Here is a 17618-nt window from a genome sequence, read left to right as displayed (position 1 = left end):
GCTTAAATGGATAAATTCTAAAGCGGAAATCTAAACTAATCTCGGTGTCAGTAAAACCTACAACAACTACCAATGAGGATATGTAGTTGGTGGAATTTGGCCTTATCGTAGGTTTACATAAAGAATTCTTACTACTCAAACTCTGCCACTCGAGCAGCAGAGCTAATCATGGTATTGTATTGTTCATTAACCTCATAAATGCCAGTACATACAGAATTCTGTTATGCCAATATTCCACAAACTCTAACAGTTCTTGAGCACATCTCGTAAAACAACGGACCTTCCATAGCATAGGCTTATCGTACGGACCTCCACAACAGCAGAGCCAAATCATTTCCACAGTGAAAAACACATTGACAAGTGAAAGAACAAGAAGAGACTACACCAAAAAGTTGAAAATAGACAGGATCATCTAAAGATTTTGATAATTTCAAATAGAAACTTCACACTAAAGTGAGATTGTGACTTGTGAGCCTAATCATGAACTAATCTTACAAAACACATAGAACAGTAAAAGTAAAAAATATAAAGTGCTAGGGTTTAGAACAGAGAAACAGAGTTGCTAGCAATAACTTTTTTTTTTTTGTCAACAGTTGCTAGCAATAACTAGAGTTGGTGAATTAAAGAACTAATCTTCGAGGACGAAACTTGAGCTCCGAAATGAAACGAGAGATAGCCTTGTTATACTCAATAAGAACAATTCAAGAGTTTTTTTTTTTCTTCTCTCTTTTAAATTAAAACGAGAGTTGAAATCAATATTCAACAAAAGGAGAAGATTTTGTCACTAACCCAATCAGATTTTACCCGGCTCAATCAATTATGTGGAATGTTTTCCTTTTTTTGAATCCGAAAAACTAGACGAATTTATTTTATTAATCAGGATATATATATGTCTTTTGTTGATTTCAGAAGTATTTTTTATTGTAAAGAAATATGTTGGTAAATGCGTAAAAGATGTTGGTCCATTGTATTTTTTTAAAAGGATTTTTTTTAATAAGAAAGTGTGAAATGCACGCCAACTAAAAACTCTAAACAAAAAGAACAGAAAAAATGATAATGCAAAACAAATGCATGAGAAAAAGAGACAAAATGATATGGCCCGTAGGCCATAGCCATTTACTAATAAAGTTTTGCAATGAAAAAAAAGTAGCCACTCCGATCCATTAAGTCGCAATTCTCTCAATTCAAAACCCAAAGCTAGCCATTTGCTGACCAAAGTTTTGCTCTAGAAATTAAGTCGAACGCATAGCCATTTACCAAGAAACTGAAAATCAAAAAAGAAGCCACTCCACTAAGTCTCGTTTCTCTAAAAATTACATGCACAACGAAAAATGTAGAGATGTAGTTGGAGCCCTAGTCCCTAGAAAGATGAAAATATAATTCTTTATGGAAACTTTAATTGGTTCCTCCACCTCAGAACATATGAATAGAAAGTGATGGATTGGGTTGTAGATGCGTTTCCAGCTAAATATCTGTGGATTTAGTGGTTGGTTTCAAATCGATTCATAGAAAACTAGTTATGTTCATAATAAGTTAGATCAGTCAAAGCTATCTTAGCTCCAACATATTTAACCTATATTGTTAAAGGAGTGAGTCGGACCTAGCCTAAGAAATCAAGACTTTTAATTAATCTATATAAGACCAAAGATGGCAGTGTTGGATTATTAGTCCATTCCGTGACAGCATTTTTAGTTCTCATACCACAAGTAGATAGAAACGAGGGTTGTATATTCAAATTCAAAACCGGACGAACACTTAGTAGAACTATATTCCTGTGTTTTTTCTTTGATATTAATGTCATTCTGAAAGTTTTATAAATTTGCTTGAAGAAAATTAAAAGTAAAAGATTGAGAAAAATAAAGTAGCTAGCATTCTCCAAATCAACTGTCTTTGGCTTTTCTTTTTCACTTTAGGCGAGCAAAGTTGATGGGGGAGGGCCTCCTCTTTGTTCTTCTCATATCTTAGGCATCTCAATGATCTAAAACCAAAGCAAAACCGAATAAACTAAAAAGAGAGCCCATGAAATTGCTAAAGATGGGATAGATTTGTTTCAGATTTTCTCTAATAAATTAATAAACCAACTTAAGGGATTCTTTATCACACTTTTCCACGCCAAGTATTTTCGAAGTTCAAACCCTTATTGCTATCATATGGAAGAGATATGTATTCTTGCTATTTAATTTGTCAACAATGGTCAACTATAATTCTATAACCCACAAAATGAATTTATTCACCATACCAGAGTTACTTTATCCAATTTAGATATTTTTTTCTTACAAAATAGTAATAGTTTCTTTTTAGATCATATACCACAATGATCTGCTTCCCTAGTTTATCTAGTAAATCTGATGAGTCATTTTCAAAGAGAAACATTTTAAAAAAATAGAAAAGGTGAAAAATAATCGTAAAGGGGAGATTACGAAATAATTCGATAATAATTGTAGATTGGCATGTACGATGGTGTGAAAACTTCGAGGAGTATGAAACATTGGGTACAGAAACAGAATCCTTGACAGAGAAGTTATTAATTTCTTTCTTCTAAGACAACAAAAAAACAAAAGTAGCTGCATGCACAATTACCAAAGATTCTAGTTACTTTAGAGTTTGGTTTGTACTGGTTTAGTGGTTGGACAAAGACATTGCATGGCATGCCCTCTTAAATCTGATGGATTAGATTTTGATTTTTTAGTTAATTGAACATAAAACGTTAGAATGACATAAAGGTACGATGTTATTCAGGGTAATTATATGATTTATAGTTAGTACATAAATTCCACCCGGAAAAAAAAAATCGATACATGTGTTCGACTAAAAGATAAGACAGATGGAAAATTAATACATTAAAAATAAAGTAATATTTGATATCAGGGTCATGTGATATTGTGTGTTTCTTAATTTTCTACTAGATAACAACCTGCATTATGTGCGGGATAAAACGATTATTAACAAATTTTAATGTATTGATGATATTAAAAGTGTTCGATTGTTATATTATTAAACAAACGGTGGTGTATTAATGATTATCAAGTAGTGAAATTTTCATATATATATATTAATGTTTATGTTTATAATAATTTATGATATATATATCCTGATATATTAATCAATATACAAAATATTAGGTATTCCATTTTGTATAGATTTTTATATCTTAATTACATATTTTAGTTTAATTTTCGTTTTAATTAATTGAGTAAAATAAAAACATAAATTAAGTGGAAAAAATAAATAAAAGTAAAACTAATGGTAAAATCTGTAAATATCTTAATTAATGTTGGGTTTTAATTAAATGGATTGAGAAACTCTATGAAAACGACACGTCAGCATGGCATTTTTGTTAATCACACATAAAGATAAAGTTATTTTTTAAAAATGCTTCTCAATTAATATATAAGAAATTTTACGATTTTCTAAGGTTATTTTAAAACCCTTCCAATACTTTTTTTTGTTTCTTATTTTTAATAATTTTTAAAATCATGTTTTTAATTTGGTATTGTAACTTAGGGATGATTTTTTTAATGATCAAATGGAAAAAATTAATATAATATTTTTCCTTTTTTTTTTTTAACATCTGCTTTTATTAATTCAGCGAATCGAGTCATCCATAAGTGTTTATTTGATGTTTCCCAACACATATTATTGCTGGAACCGGTAATTTGGTAAGAAGTACTCAAAAGTATCATTTATCAATCGTTTTTGAAAGAGTACGTACAGGGATGAGATTTTACCATGCGGGTGACAGGACCGTGTTTTTTGGAACTAATAAATGTTAATTGTTAAAGATGGAGTCTCTCGCATCTTCATTTGAAGATTAAACTGTTAATATGAACTTTACCAAATATCTTTTTCTGTGGGATAATTTGTTAAGGTTTTGAAATTGATTATTACGCCAATTAAACCGTTAATATATATGAACTATACCAAACATGTTGTTTAACTCCTTTTTAAAAAAAATAGAACTGCGATTTTTCTTTTGTAAACTGTTTATATATATACATATTGGTCAATGAGAGTTATGTTTTAAGTCTAACTTTGTGGATTAGCAAAAAAAGAACTTGAAAATCTAGTGGACTATGTGAATATGTGATTGTGAACATTTTTATATTTATGAAACCAAATTCAAATTATCCTAATAATTGGGAGACACAAAAGAAAAAAAAAAACGAAAGAAATTAAAAAAGAAACAGGAAATCAAATCAAAAGATAAAGAGAAGGTAAAAAAGGTAAGAGGCACTAATCTTTAATATTTATAGTTTTCTCCATTAAAGAAAAAGCGATGATGTGGTGTTCTCATCTTTTGTGAAAGTATATATATTGCTTTTGCTTTGAGAAAAGCAAAAGACCATCCAAAAAAAAACTAAAGCTCAATCCAAAAGACGAAGAATGCATTGGATACTGCAACTTCTTTTTCACTTTTCTTTCAAAATTTTAATTATGATTTTCACAAAACAGTTTATTCAAAAAAAAAAAAAAAAAAAAAAAACTGAGGCATGAAATAATGATTATCCTCTTCACTTATTAAGCCACTCACTATAAGCAGAGCAACTCGAGAACATAGTGAGCCCCCAAAACATTAAAGCATGATGATGTCTAATGATGATGATCTTCTTCGATCCATTTCTCTAAAATTTTGGGATTTCTGCGAAGACCCTTCTTCTCTTTCACTACTCTGAACTTCAAGATTCGTGTCGGACAAATTTTTATTTTTATTTTTCTGATGTTACAATGGCAGACAAGATCTTCACTTTCTTCCTAATCTTGTCTTCGATCTCTCTGTTTTTCTCTCCTCTCTTATGCTCTTCTTTGATCTCACCTCTTAATCTCTCACTAATTAGACAAGCAAAAGTCCTTATCTCTCTAAAGCAAAGCTTTGATTCCTATGATCCTTCTCTTGATTCATGGAACATTCCAAATTTCAATTCTCTTTGTTCTTGGACTGGTGTTTCTTGTGACAACTTGAATCAGTCCATTACTCGTCTAGACATCTCTAATCTCAACATCTCCGGGACTCTCTCGCCGGAAATCTCCCGTCTTTCGCCGTCTCTCGTTTTTCTTGACGTTTCTTCAAACAGTTTCTCCGGTCAGCTTCCTAAAGAGATCTATGAGCTCTCTAGCCTCGAAGTGTTAAACATCTCTAGCAATGTTTTTGAAGGAGAGCTTGAGTCACGTGGACTCAGTCAAATGACGCAGCTTGTGACTCTTGACGCTTACGACAACAGCTTCAACGGATCACTTCCTCCCAGTCTGACAACACTCACTCGTCTCGAGCACTTAGATCTTGGAGGAAACTACTTCGACGGTGAGATCCCTAGAAGCTATGGAAGTTTCTTGTGTCTCAAGTTTCTTTCTTTATCTGGTAATGATCTCCGTGGGAGAATCCCTAACGAGCTAGGGAACATCACAACTTTGGTACAGCTTTACTTAGGTCACTTCAACGATTACCGAGGCGGGATACCTGCAGATTTCGGGAGATTGATCAATCTTGTTCATTTGGATTTGGCTAATTGCAGCTTGAAAGGATCAATTCCTGCAGAATTGGGGAATCTCAAGAACTTGGAGGTTCTCTTTCTTCAGACCAATGAGCTTACAGGCTCTGTTCCTCGAGAGTTAGGGAACATGACAAGCCTCAAGACTCTTGATCTCTCCAACAACTTTCTTGAAGGAGAGATTCCTCTGGAGCTATCTGGTCTTCAAAGGCTTCAGTTGTTTAATCTCTTTCTCAACAGATTACACGGCGGGATCCCTGAGTTCGTATCTCAGCTTCCTGATCTGCAAATCCTCAAGCTTTGGCACAACAATTTCACTGGAACGATTCCTCCGAAACTCGGAACAAACGGGAAGTTGATCGAGATCGATTTGTCTACCAATAAGCTCACAGGTTTGATCCCTGAGTCGCTTTGTTTCGGAAGAAGACTGAAGATTCTCATTCTATTCAACAACTTCTTGTTTGGTCCTCTCCCTGAAGATCTTGGCGAATGTGAGCCGCTATGGAGATTCCGTCTTGGACAGAACTTTCTGACAAGTAGATTGCCAAAGGGTTTGATTTATTTGCCGAATCTTGAGCTTCTTGAGCTTCAAAACAACTTCTTGACTGGAGAAATCCCCGAAGAAGAGGCGGGAAATGCGCGGTTTTCGAGCCTTACTCAGATCAATTTGTCCAACAACCGGTTATCCGGACCTATTCCTGGTTCAATCAGAAACCTCAGAAGCCTTCAGATTCTTTTCCTTGGCGGGAACCGGTTATCGGGACAGATCCCCGGTGAAATCGGAACTTTGAAGAGTCTTCTCAAGATTGACATGAGCAGAAACAACTTCTCAGGCAAGTTTCCTCCTGAGTTTGGTGATTGTCTGTCACTCACATACTTAGATTTGAGTCATAACCAGATCGCCGGTCAGATTCCGGTTCAGATTTCGCAGATTCGGATTCTAAACTATCTGAATGTTTCTTGGAATTTATTAAACCAAAGCCTTCCCAACGAACTCGGATACATGAAGAGCTTAACATCAGCAGATTTCTCACACAACAACTTCTCCGGTTCAGTACCAACTTCAGGGCAATTCTCTTACTTCAACAACACGTCATTCCTTGGAAACCCTTTTCTCTGTGGATTTTCTTCAAACCCTTGCAACGGTTCCCAAAACCAATCTCAATCTCAGCTACTTAACCAGAACAACACAAAATCCCATGGCGAAATCTTTGCAAAATTCAAGCTGTTCTTCGGGTTAGGCCTACTAGGGTTTTTCTTGGTTTTCGTCGTTTTAGCTGTGGTCAAGAATCGGAGAATGAGAAGGAACAACCCGAATTTATGGAAGCTTACAGGGTTTCAGAAGCTCGGATTCAGAAGTGAACACATATTAGAATGTGTTAAAGAGAACCATGTGATTGGTAAAGGTGGTGCAGGGATTGTCTACAAAGGCGTAATGCCAAACGGAGAAGAAGTTGCAGTCAAGAAGCTCTTAACCATAACCAAAGGATCATCTCACGACAACGGTTTGGCCGCAGAGATACAGACATTAGGTAGAATCAGACACAGAAACATAGTGAGATTGCTCGCTTTTTGTTCCAACAAAGACGTGAATCTCCTTGTTTACGAGTATATGCCTAATGGTAGCCTCGGAGAAGTCTTGCACGGAAAAGCTGGAGTGTTCTTGAAATGGGAAACGCGGTTGCAAATAGCGTTGGAAGCGGCTAAGGGGTTGTGTTATCTTCACCACGATTGCTCACCACTTATAATTCACCGCGATGTTAAGTCAAACAACATCTTGTTGGGTCCTGAATTTGAAGCTCATGTCGCTGATTTTGGGCTAGCTAAGTTTATGATGCAAGACAACGGAGCTTCAGAGTGTATGTCCTCGATCGCAGGCTCATATGGCTACATCGCTCCAGGTACATGACTGATTCCTAATACTCCTTTCTTGTATCACACGTAACACTTAATTAAGTCAAATATTCACTTCTAACTAAAACTCTTGACTGATCTAAACCCATTTTATCTGTCTTCTTGAATATAGAATATGCATATACACTGAGAATAGACGAGAAGAGCGATGTGTACAGCTTCGGAGTAGTGTTATTGGAGCTGATTACGGGTCGAAAACCAGTAGATAACTTTGGAGAAGAAGGGATAGACATTGTACAATGGTCAAAAATTCAGACCAACTGTAACAGACAAGGTGTGGTGAAGATTATTGACCAGAGATTGAGCAATATTCCATTAGAAGAAGCTATGGAACTGTTCTTTGTGGCAATGCTATGTGTTCAAGAACATAGTGTTGAGAGACCGACCATGAGAGAGGTTGTCCAGATGATTTCTCAGGCTAAACAGCCTAATACTTTCTAAATGCAGTGATGTTATATATATAAAAATTAAATATATATTTTTCTGTTTTATGTGTTTCATAGAGTTTTTTTTTTAGAATTGTAATGAAGGTTTGGTGATATGAGTTTATATAAAAATTGAGGAGGAAAAAATGGGGTTAGGATTACATCTTTCGTATCATAAAATATCATGTCAAGGATAACTTACGGATATAACATTTGATAGAAAATTATGAATTACATGAAAGATTAAAAATTTAAAAGAATGATAACTGTTCTTTGATTCATTTGGAAGAAAAAAAGAAGATGACAATAGAAAAAAAAGTCGAAATCACTCAAACATTTGCGTATTTTTTTTGTAATTACACAATATGTAGGAGAATAAATCCCTCATCAAAACATATTTTAAATCATAAAATTTAGAATTTGAGTTTTTTTTTGTATTCAATCCATATATTCTCTATCATTGATATTTTTGTTTTTTTTAGCTCGATTTAGGAAAATTCGTCTACATTTTATGCTAAAAAAAATCCATATATGTACTAAATCGTTATCCCAACATTATATGCAAAAAATCCGATATTGATGCTACATTGCTACGTTTTATTCTTATCTTCAGTTGTTTTTGAACTGAGCCCAGCCCAATGTTGTGGTACGATCGAAACATTATGGGTTGGTTTAACAAAAACCGGCTTCTACGAATTGATTGGATTAAACCGACTTCTAACCTCCTATAGAAAGCTTGAAATTGAATACAGTCGATGAATTCTCCTCTCCGCCTGGAAAATTTTGGAGCTCCCAGTTGTTGTTAACAACGGTCTAGAGATTCGCGTCTCCTGAAATTGGTTCTGAGTTTTCTCCTTCAAGGTTCGTCAATGATCCGTCGCAATTTGCTGCGTTCGAAACCCTAATTTGAGATCCCATTTATGTGATTTTTTTCGTTTTATGTTTTTATCAGGGATGAAGCATTCAAAGGATCCGTTTGAGGCAGCAATTGAGGAGGAACAAGAGGAATCGCCACCGGAATCACCCGTTGGCGGCGGCGGAGGAGCAGGAGGAGGTGATGGTAGTGAAGAGGGACGAATTGAAATTGACCAGACTCAAGAAGAAGATGAGAGACCTGTGGATGTTCGCCGTCCGATGAAGAAGGCTAAAACCTCAGTTGTTGTTACTGAAGCTAAGAACAAAGATGAAGATGATGAAGAAGAGGAAGAGAACATGGAAGTTGAGCTCACTAAATATCCAACTAGTTCTGATCCTGCTAAAATGGCCAAAATGCAGTGAGTCTTTTAGATTTTGAATATTCTTCTGGTTTCTTGATTTGATTATGCCTTTTAAGCTTAGCATGATTGATTGTTTGTCGACTCGAATTCTTCAGAACCATTTTGTCACAATTCACTGAGGATCAGATGAGTAGATATGAATCTTTTAGGAGATCTGCACTTCAAAGACCACAAATGAAGAAGGTATATATTATATGATCTGTGGCTATGAACATTCTTTATTTTGTTTCATTCAAAATATGAACCATTTAGCTTTCTGTTGATGCAGTTACTGATAGGTGTCACTGGGAGTCAGAAGATTGGTATGCCAATGATTATTGTTGTGTGTGGTATTGCTAAGATGTTTGTTGGGGAACTTGTGGAAACAGGTAAGCCAGTGTGAAAAATTTACAATGAATTTGTTTATGTTGCAACAGAGACTCTGTAATTTAACTCACTTGCTGGATCTGAATACATTGTCTGTATGTAGCTCGAGTTGTTATGGCGGAAAGGAAAGAATCAGGACCTATCAGACCTTGTCATATCAGGGAGTCATATCGGAGACTAAAGCTCGAAGGAAAAGTGCCTAAAAGGTCAGTTCCACGGCTTTTCCGCTAGTCAGGACAAGAGCCTAAAGAGAACTTATATCAGCCTAAGACTCGGAATTTACCAATGCTGCGCACGGATAAGGGTCTACAGGTTTAAGCTGGCGAGATTTAGCTATCAGTCCCATCATAAAGGAGACTTCTCTGGTGGATTATATTGTTCTTTGATATTCTGAACTTTTGTAGTAAATCAATCTTTGGATACAGACCCTTTTGTCTAGAACTGGCGATCAGTCTCTTACGGTTTGGTTTTTGTTTGGTTTACGATTCCCAGTTTTTCAATACAAGATCAATCAATTTGGATACAGACCCCTTAGCCAATCCGCTTTACTGGTTGGATTCTGTTTAATTTCCGGTTTAATAGAAATTGAAATCAAATAAAATCATTTGTAATCTGGTTAACTAAAACTGGTTTCAGTTTTGGTTCGGTTTTGGTCGAATCTTCGTGGTGATTGTATTGTAAACCGTCGCAATCAGAATTGGGTCTAGTGTCAAAATTGGTACGGAGACGTTTTGAATCACACAAGTTCCGGCGAAAGAGGATCTAGTGGGCCTTATAATGGGCCGGTCTCGAAACGAACTATTATGTGAATAGAAGAAAACTTAAGTGGTTGCGAATTGAAAGTCTACAGAAACTAAAAGGACTGGATTGGAAAAATAAAAAGAATAAAAGAAGTTTTGCACACAATAACGCACCCACTATCTTTCTCCTTCCCTTCCGCCTTCCTTCTTCTTCTTCTTCCTCCTCCTCACTGTTTAACGCAGAGCGCCTCCGTTTCTTCTCTTCTTCTCCTCTCTACACAAATATTTTCCTCTCTATTTTTTTTCATTCTCTTTCTTCTTTATAATCCTTCTGATTCGCTTGGTGATCGGTACGAGAAAGTTAGAATCACGAAGAAGCTGTGTTTCGTTTATCCTCGTTTAATCGGAATTGAAATTGGGTGTGGAGAAGAATTTGAACGAATCATAGATTTCTGTAAAAAAAAAAAAAGCAATCACAGATCGGAATCGGAAACGTAACCATTACATAATTCGAATCGGGTTTTCACTTGGGTATAATGATGAGGTTTCTCTTCTTCTTCTTCTTCTTCTTCTTCTTTTTCGTTCTTCTTCTCTCTTAAGTTTTTTCCATCTTTCTCTCTGTTTTTCAATTTTCCACTGATTCGGTTTTCTTCTTCTCTTTTGTTTTCTGGATTTATAATTTGTTTCGATGGATCTGAGTTTGATTTGAATCAAACTTGATATTGACTCTAATGTCAAAAACCTTTGATCTCCTCTGGATTTCGCTTTCTTTGGATACAGCAGTTTTAAACTAATCTCAATTTGATCCAATAACTAAATTGTTCAGAGAATTTTATCGGCTTCTCTGTCAAACTCAGAAGAAATTTGAGAAGATTTACTCTAAAAACTCGCATAAAACACAGACGCATTTTGCAAAATTTTCACAGTTAAATCTTCCTTCACGAATTTGATCTGATTTTTTTGTTTTTTTTTTTTGATTAGGTATCAGAGAGTAAGCCCAGATTGTCTTCCTCTTACAAATGGAGGTAAGAAGCCATACTTGCGACCATCACCTTCAAGAGCAACAAACGAAGACACCACCACCACCACCGTTATTACCACAACCTCCATCGCCGGAAGAGGATTTAACGGCGGATCATGCACAACCACCACCAACACCTCCTCTTTAGACGGAGTCCCCAAAGGATTCCGATTCAGATCCACTCAACAACAACAACAACAAGATCCTAGTCCTAGCCGTCGCGGCGGAGATGTACTGTTACAGTGGGGACAACGTAAGCGATCGAGAGCCTCTAGAGCTGAGATCCGATCCACCACCACCACAACCACCGCCGATGATTCTTCGTCTTCTTCAGGTCAAGGTAAGATTCAATCGAGTAAGCTCCAAAGAAGATCGATGAATCCTTCCATGCCACCACCACCACCAGCTCCGCCGATTTTCTCTGGCCGGAGTACAAACCCTAGAAACGGTTTCGTTATCGGCAAGGAATCTTTCTTCCCTTCCAGGTTTAGCCTCAAATCTTCTTCCATATAATAAAATTTCCATATTTTAATATATTTATTTACCTCAAATGTTAGAAATTGAGTTTGATTTGTCTTTTTTTTACCTTTAATCGTTTAGATTTTGTTACTGTAAATTAATCTCTATGATCGTGACTTCATTAGCTTCCATATATTTCTCTTTTTGTGCATCCATGTTTATAATAAATACTGTTCACTGGTTTTTTATTTTTTTTTTATAAAGCTATTTTTAATTTTTCGGGTTTGATTTATTCAATTATACTTTTCATTATTTTTTTGCGTTTTCTGGTTTTCATTTTTGAGATCTAACGTTTTGGTTCATCTTCTGTTAAAGCTTTTAACGAAAGTTTGGTGATCTAAAATTCCTTTTTGGGAAATGACAATAATACCCTTGGAAGCACTAAGAAGCAGAGAGTTGTGTCTTTTGCCTTTCCTCAAGTGCTCTGTTTCTTAGGTTTTTCACTTGTTGTTTAGCTTTTGGGGTGAAAATATAAACGATTTTTCTCAATCTAAAATCTTGTTGTGTTTTTTTTTTGTTAAATATAAGATCTCGTAATTTTCTTTGCCTTTCTTTGACCCAATCTTCAAATCTGGGCTACTCGTTTTGAAATCACAATATTTCTTCTTATTTTCTGTTTTGGTCCCTCTCTTTAGTTTTATTTTTTGGTGTGTGTGTGTGTCTGCGTTTTGATTCTGATTCTTAAATATGTAAATGGGTACAACTAGTTTCCCTTTCTAAATTTCTTCCTTATTTTTTAACACAAGGAGAAAAAAAAACAAATCTTTCTTCATTTCGTAATCTCATTAAACTCTCTCAAAGTTTATAACTTTATTATACCAAAAATCACCTGTGGATTTATTAAGCTGTTCCTCATCATCATCATAATCATCAATCATGCCCAGGAATCTAGAAGATCGATCAGCAAACGGATCACCATCAAGGAACAACATCAACGGCCGTATGATATCCAGATCGGGTGGCTCAAAGCGATCTCCACCGTCTCCAGACCAAATCGAGAAGAGATCAAGCGTTAGAGATCACAGACAAAACGGGTTTGATCATCATCATCATCAACAACAACACCAAAGAGTGAACAGATCAGAATCAACGGCTCAGGGTCATCCAGAAGTGGAGATAAATGGAGAAAGAGAGAAAGCAACGCAAGAGTGGCCAAGGATCTACATTGCTTTGTCTAGGAAGGAGAAGGAAGAAGATTTCTTGGTTATGAAAGGAACTAAGCTTCCTCATAGACCCAGGAAACGAGCTAAGAACATTGATAAAGCCCTCCAGGTAAATTCATTTAGTTAATTAAAAAGTATTTCATTTTTATCTCACAGTTAAAAAAAAATCATAAATGAAAATATGTGTGTTTTTGGACAGTTTTGTTTTCCAGGGATGTGGTTATCTGATTTGACCAAGAACCGTTATGAAGTTAGGGAGAAGAAAAATGTGAAGAAGGTAATTATCTTTACTAAACCCTTTCTTTAGATTTTCTTAGTTCATAGTTGTGTGATGATGACAAAAGAGATAAAAAGACTCTTCTTAAATAAGTAAGATTATATGTGTTTATAAAATGAATCTATATATAATTTACATAATATTTTATGTGAAAATATGTGGAAGAGAAGGTGGTGCGTTGTAGACAAAATTGGGTGGACCTTAATATTATTAATAACATAGAAATATGTATTTTAATGGAATTCACAAAATGGACAAGACATGGGACCTACTATTCCACCTAATGGAGAATAATGTACTGTTACTATTTTAAAATTGTTTGCAAAGTTGTACTATTTGACATAAAATAAACCCAAATGGTGTTTTTAACAAAATTGTGACAATTATTTGATCTTTTGATTGTTTATGTGATCAGTTGAATATACTGTTTTATACAGTCCAAACCTGGATTTTAGTCTTGTTTTTTCAACTGAGTTTTGATTAATGGATTTAATGATTTGTATAATTAATAAGAATGAAAACTGATTATATTGAATTATATGCAGCAGCAGAAACGGAGAGGATTGAAAGGCATGGAGAATTTGGACACCGACTCTGAGTAAATTTTTGCTTCTTTTTTTTTTTGGGTATGGTTTTCGATTTCTCTTTTGAGAAAAAAAAATGAAGACGCTCGTGTGGCTTGCTTGTGAAGAGCGTGCGAAATAGGCCGACAAAGAACCAGCAGATCGAGAAATTACTCTCTATTTTTATTTTAATATTTACTCTTATTTTTCCTTCTTTGGTTTTTTTTTGGGGGGTTCCTAAATTCTTTTTCTTTTGTTTCGTGTACAAAAAAAAAAGGTGAAGATCCCTTCCCTTCTTCATTAATCATAATTCCCCTTTTAATTAAGGAAAAAAAGAGAAATAACTTCTTTTTCTTTCTCTCTTTGGAGACTCTTTATTGCTTAAAACGTAAATAAATTCAGATGAACCAAGATTATAAATCCAAAAAGACCATTAATCAATTTTTTAACAAAAAAAAAAAAGAACATTGATCAATTTAATGAAATATTTCTCTGATGACGTCAAAGGTTCTTTGCGTAAAAAGTATGAATCCGATTCGAACTTCGAACCTCATTGATCTTGACTTCTTTTATGTGAAGGCATCGCACTATTCCGGTTCTAGCTCAAATTTGCTTCATTTACATGGTTTAATGGTTCTCTTTGTTCTACTGTAAAAAAAAAATGGCTCTTTTTTATGCTGTTTATGTCAGTCAATAGCCGGACCGATCCGGTCTGATTTAAACCGGAGAGGGTCGGCTCTAATTTAAACCATAATCTTGTAAGAAAGAATCAAAACCTGAACCAACCGATGGAAATTTCCGGACGGCGAGTGAGAAGATTCCGAAGAGATCACCTCGCCGGCGGCGATAACATTGAAAGCGAAGCCTCATGCTGCTACTGCGATTTCAAAATCTCGAATTTGAACGAACCCATCTTCCGTCTCGGACGACGATTCTCCGGAGTGATGAAAGTCTGGTTCTCAATCGGACTCGGATTCGGCGTCGCTTCTCTAATCCTCGTCACCGTCTTCCTGCTCCTTCAGTTTCATCCAAACCCATTATTCTCCAATCGTCTCTCTTCCGCCGTATTTGGATTCTCTCCTTCCACGGTAAACAGAAAAAATCTCATCTTATCAAATTCGAAATAAAGCTAATTACTTTGGATTTTGCAGCGTGTATCATTATCCGGCATTGCCTATGTGTTAGTTTCCACTGTCATTACTGTTTCAGTTCATGAACTTGGTCATGCTCTTGCTGCTGCTAGGTCAGTTCTTCAAAATTCCTTTTTGTTAAATTTCGAGTGAACCAAATTGGGTTCCTTTTGAAGCTTTAGTCTCAGATTATAAAATTCTTAGGCTTCTTCTGATTGAGCGGCAGTGAAGGAATACAGATGGAATACATTGCCGTTTTCATTGCAGCTATATTTCCGGGAGGTCTCGTAGCTTTTGATAATGATGTCTTGCAATCACTTCCAAGCTTTAATGCTCTTCGTATTTACTCTGCCGGTATTTGGCATAATGCTGTGGTTGGTACTTGGTTCCTCTCTTTCAAAATTTTCTGTTTGTCTTTGTATATGAAGAGTTCTTGATTTGAGATTCTTTATGCAGTTATGTGCACTCTGCGTGTTCGCGTTGTTTTTATTGCCTGTTATGTTTTCTCCGTTCTACAAACACGGTGAAAGCCTCACGGTATGTTTGTTGTGCCTTTTGAGTGTATGTTAACCTTAATAGTACTCTGTAAAAACTCTCAAGCCTTTAGTTTATTCTATAGGTTGTGGATGTGCCTTCTATGTCGCCATTGTTTGGTTACTTGTCTCCTGGAGATGTTATTGTGTCGTTGGATGGCATACAAGTCCATAAACCTAGTGAATGGCTTGAACTGGCAGCGATTTTGGATAAGGAAAACAGTGAAAAATCAAATGCTTCCTTGTATCTTGGAGGTTCAAGGAGATTTCATCACGGGAAGGGTTACTGTGTCCCTATCTCTCTGATTGAAGAAGGGTTGAAAGGAAATATGGTTGAGAACCAATTTGTTTGTCCCGGTGATCTCACTGCATTTCGAACAATGCCATGCTCAAATGCAGCCCTGAGAGAGGTTTCTGTTTGTTTGGATGCAAAGGATATCGTCAAGCTTAGCAAATGTGGTGATGGATGGGTGACAACATCAGACACCGATAGCAAAAGTGACTGCGTATGTCCACAGGTGAATATTGCTTGAGAATACCCTCAAGACATTGATTATATCATTGCGTTACTTTATTTTCTATGAATTTGATGATTTAATGTTTCAGGGTGAGTCGTGTTTACAAGCAATGCAATCTCCAGGCGTATCATGGACAGAGATCACCTATAAAAAAAACTCATCACAGAATTGTTCTAGACTTGGTCTCGATTTTAATACCTCAAATTGTCTTGGCACGTTTGTTTTTGTTGGTGATTTGATTGCCATGTCACATTCAGTTCATTTAACCGCATACCAACCTCGTTGGCTATTTAACTTCTTCGGAAAGTCCTTCCCGGATATTCTAGAAAGAAGCTTGACCTGCACATTCCATGTCTCTCTTGCGCTAGTTCTTCTGAACAGCTTACCGGTAAGTTTTACATCCAATCCGACACCAAATCTCATGTAAATATCATCTTTGCTTGATCTGGATAGCATTTTTTTGCTAGGTGTATTACCTTGATGGTGAATCAATTTTAGAGTCCAGTCTCCAGTCTTTTACTTGGTTAAGCCCAAGAAAGAAGAAAAAAGCTCTTCAAGTATGTCTTGTTGGAGGCAGCCTCCTCTCTTTCCTCGCCTTCTTCAGAATCTTCCTCGTCGGTTTACCTCTGAGCCACCGATGGTAAATGCCCGAGGTACAACATGATTGTCCCACAGTTAGAGGGGAGTGCCTTGATCCTGGAGTTGATACAACTACACTCAGCGGGTTACAGTAACCAAACAGGAATCATGGAAACTTAGGATCGTGTTGGGATTGTTCATGTTTGATCTCACTGTAGATATAGTTGTATAGTATCTAAATTAGTTCCATACTGTGGATCCACACCTCCTTTTGATGATTTGATGGTTCACAATTTTATGATGAATCTCTCACTTTTGATCTTTTTTGTTTATACATGTGCTCATTTCGGTTTGTTTATACACGGACATTGTACCAAATTTTAGTTGGAACTTAAAATTGAACCCTCAATAACAAATAGATTTTACTATGGACCGAAACTAATCGTTATCAATTGGGCCCAAGTTTATGAAATCTAGTAATATTCTTTATTTAGGCCCTCTTCACAATTTCACTTTAAAGTAGGCCTGGGCTTTCGGTTAACCGTTCGGTTATCGGTTGGGTCCATTCGGTTTTGGTTTTTTCGGTTTCAAAATTTAGTATCCATTCGGATATTTTGAAATTTCGGTTCGGTTTCGGTTCTTTCGGTTATAAAATTTAGTATCCATTCGGTTATTTTGCTTAGGATAGTTTCGGATATTTCGGTTATTTTTGAGTATTTTTGGATATTTTTGGATATATTTCGGTTATTTTTGAATATTTTTTACTATTTTTATATATTTTTCAAGTATTTTTGATTATTTGGTCTATATATAACTAATTATTTTGAAAATATAATTGTATTTCGGGTATTTCGGTTATCCAAAATATTTCGGTTCGGTACCGATTCGGTTACGGTTATTTCGGTTATAGAATTTAGTATCTATTCGGTTATTTTCAAATTTTCGGTTCGGTTCGGTTCGGTTTTTTTTGTTTCGGTTTCGGTTCGGTACATTCGGTTCGGTTTATTTGCTCAGACCTACTTTAAAGTGTCGAATTTAATGGAGATTTAAGGTCTAAAGAGCAATTGGCCCAAACAGAATCGTACACTCAAAGATATTTTTCTTTCA

At 35.7% G+C, this 17618-nt stretch overlaps 5 protein-coding genes across 9 annotated transcripts; 4 read left to right on the top strand and 1 right to left on the bottom strand.

Moving 5' to 3' along the window:
* Nucleotides 1–4481: 4481 nt before the first annotated feature.
* On the top strand, nt 4482–7986 carry LOC9306014 (leucine-rich repeat receptor-like serine/threonine-protein kinase BAM3). Its single transcript, XM_021017530.1, has 2 exons — nt 4482–7387; nt 7513–7986. The coding sequence occupies exons 1-2, from the start codon at nt 4726–4728 to the stop codon at nt 7839–7841; spliced, it is 2991 nt and encodes a 996-aa protein (XP_020873189.1). The 5' UTR covers nt 4482–4725; the 3' UTR covers nt 7842–7986.
* Nucleotides 7987–8501: 515 nt separating this feature from the next.
* Nucleotides 8502–9993, top strand: LOC9306013 (transcription initiation factor TFIID subunit 11). The gene is made up of 5 exons (XM_002869896.2): nt 8502–8686; nt 8778–9099; nt 9198–9285; nt 9371–9470; nt 9572–9993. The coding sequence occupies exons 2-5, from the start codon at nt 8780–8782 to the stop codon at nt 9697–9699; spliced, it is 636 nt and encodes a 211-aa protein (XP_002869942.1). The 5' UTR covers nt 8502–8686; nt 8778–8779; the 3' UTR covers nt 9700–9993.
* Nucleotides 9994–10100: 107 nt separating this feature from the next.
* LOC110226194 lies at nt 10101–10710 on the bottom strand. Its single transcript, XM_021016927.1, is given in 3 exon segments — nt 10101–10367; nt 10369–10480; nt 10703–10710. Coding segments are annotated over 3 exon segments (387 nt in total).
* LOC9306012 (probable serine/threonine-protein kinase mkcB) lies at nt 10256–14105 on the top strand. Of its 3 annotated transcripts, none has more exons than XM_002869895.2 (5): nt 10256–10752; nt 11190–11714; nt 12633–13020; nt 13111–13188; nt 13734–14105. In XM_002869895.2, the coding sequence occupies exons 1-5, from the start codon at nt 10745–10747 to the stop codon at nt 13788–13790; spliced, it is 1056 nt and encodes a 351-aa protein (XP_002869941.1). In that variant the 5' UTR covers nt 10256–10744; the 3' UTR covers nt 13791–14105. The 3 variants fall into 3 exon arrangements, with proteins under 3 accessions (XP_002869941.1, XP_020872758.1, XP_020872757.1); XM_021017099.1 differs by having other exon boundaries at nt 10280–10752; nt 13740–14105; XM_021017098.1 differs by having other exon boundaries at nt 10280–10752; nt 13737–14105.
* A 101-nt stretch (nt 14106–14206) lies between these two features.
* Nucleotides 14207–16869, top strand: LOC9303960 (membrane-bound transcription factor site-2 protease homolog). 3 transcript variants are annotated; one of them, XM_021017095.1, is made up of 7 exons: nt 14250–14839; nt 14903–14994; nt 15108–15255; nt 15338–15418; nt 15501–15932; nt 16021–16320; nt 16400–16869. In XM_021017095.1, exons 1-7 carry the CDS (start codon nt 14540–14542, stop codon nt 16574–16576), a joined length of 1530 nt encoding a protein of 509 aa, XP_020872754.1. In that variant the 5' UTR covers nt 14250–14539; the 3' UTR covers nt 16577–16869. The 3 variants fall into 3 exon arrangements, with proteins under 3 accessions (XP_020872756.1, XP_020872754.1, XP_020872755.1); XM_021017097.1 differs by lacking the exon at nt 16400–16869 and having other exon boundaries at nt 14207–14839; nt 16040–16171; XM_021017096.1 differs by lacking the exon at nt 14250–14839 and having other exon boundaries at nt 14846–14994; nt 15086–15255.
* The last annotated feature ends 749 nt before the right edge of the window (nt 16870–17618 follow it).

The sequence above is a fragment of the Arabidopsis lyrata genome (assembly GCF_000004255.2).
Source record: "Arabidopsis lyrata subsp. lyrata unplaced genomic scaffold ARALYscaffold_7, whole genome shotgun sequence".
In the NCBI taxonomy this organism is placed as follows: domain Eukaryota; kingdom Viridiplantae; phylum Streptophyta; class Magnoliopsida; order Brassicales; family Brassicaceae; genus Arabidopsis; species Arabidopsis lyrata.
This window is presented reverse-complemented; position numbering and strand designations above follow the sequence as displayed.

What these genes read in the sequence shown, in the direction of transcription:
- LOC9303960 (XM_021017095.1), top strand. Translation starts at nt 14,540, where the DNA reads ATGGAAATTTCCGGACGGCGAGTGAGAAGATTCCGAAGAGATCACCTC. An exon ending in GTATTTGGCATAATGCTGTG is followed by an intron (nt 15,256 to 15,337) that starts GTTGGTACTTGG and finishes TTCTTTATGCAG; the next exon opens with TTATGTGCACTCTGCGTGTT. An exon ending in TTCTTCTGAACAGCTTACCG is followed by an intron (nt 16,321 to 16,399) that starts GTAAGTTTTACA and finishes TTTTTTTGCTAG; the next exon opens with GTGTATTACCTTGATGGTGA.
- LOC9306013 (XM_002869896.2), top strand. Translation starts at nt 8,780, where the DNA reads ATGAAGCATTCAAAGGATCCGTTTGAGGCAGCAATTGAGGAGGAACAA. An exon ending in GCTAAAATGGCCAAAATGCA is followed by an intron (nt 9,100 to 9,197) that starts GTGAGTCTTTTA and finishes CGAATTCTTCAG; the next exon opens with AACCATTTTGTCACAATTCA. An exon ending in TGGGGAACTTGTGGAAACAG is followed by an intron (nt 9,471 to 9,571) that starts GTAAGCCAGTGT and finishes GTCTGTATGTAG; the next exon opens with CTCGAGTTGTTATGGCGGAA.
- LOC9306014 (XM_021017530.1), top strand. Translation starts at nt 4,726, where the DNA reads ATGGCAGACAAGATCTTCACTTTCTTCCTAATCTTGTCTTCGATCTCT. An exon ending in ATATGGCTACATCGCTCCAG is followed by an intron (nt 7,388 to 7,512) that starts GTACATGACTGA and finishes TCTTGAATATAG; the next exon opens with AATATGCATATACACTGAGA.
- LOC9306012 (XM_002869895.2), top strand. An exon ending in GAATCTTTCTTCCCTTCCAG is followed by an intron (nt 11,715 to 12,632) that starts GTTTAGCCTCAA and finishes AATCATGCCCAG; the next exon opens with GAATCTAGAAGATCGATCAG. An exon ending in AGAAGAAAAATGTGAAGAAG is followed by an intron (nt 13,189 to 13,733) that starts GTAATTATCTTT and finishes AATTATATGCAG; the next exon opens with CAGCAGAAACGGAGAGGATT.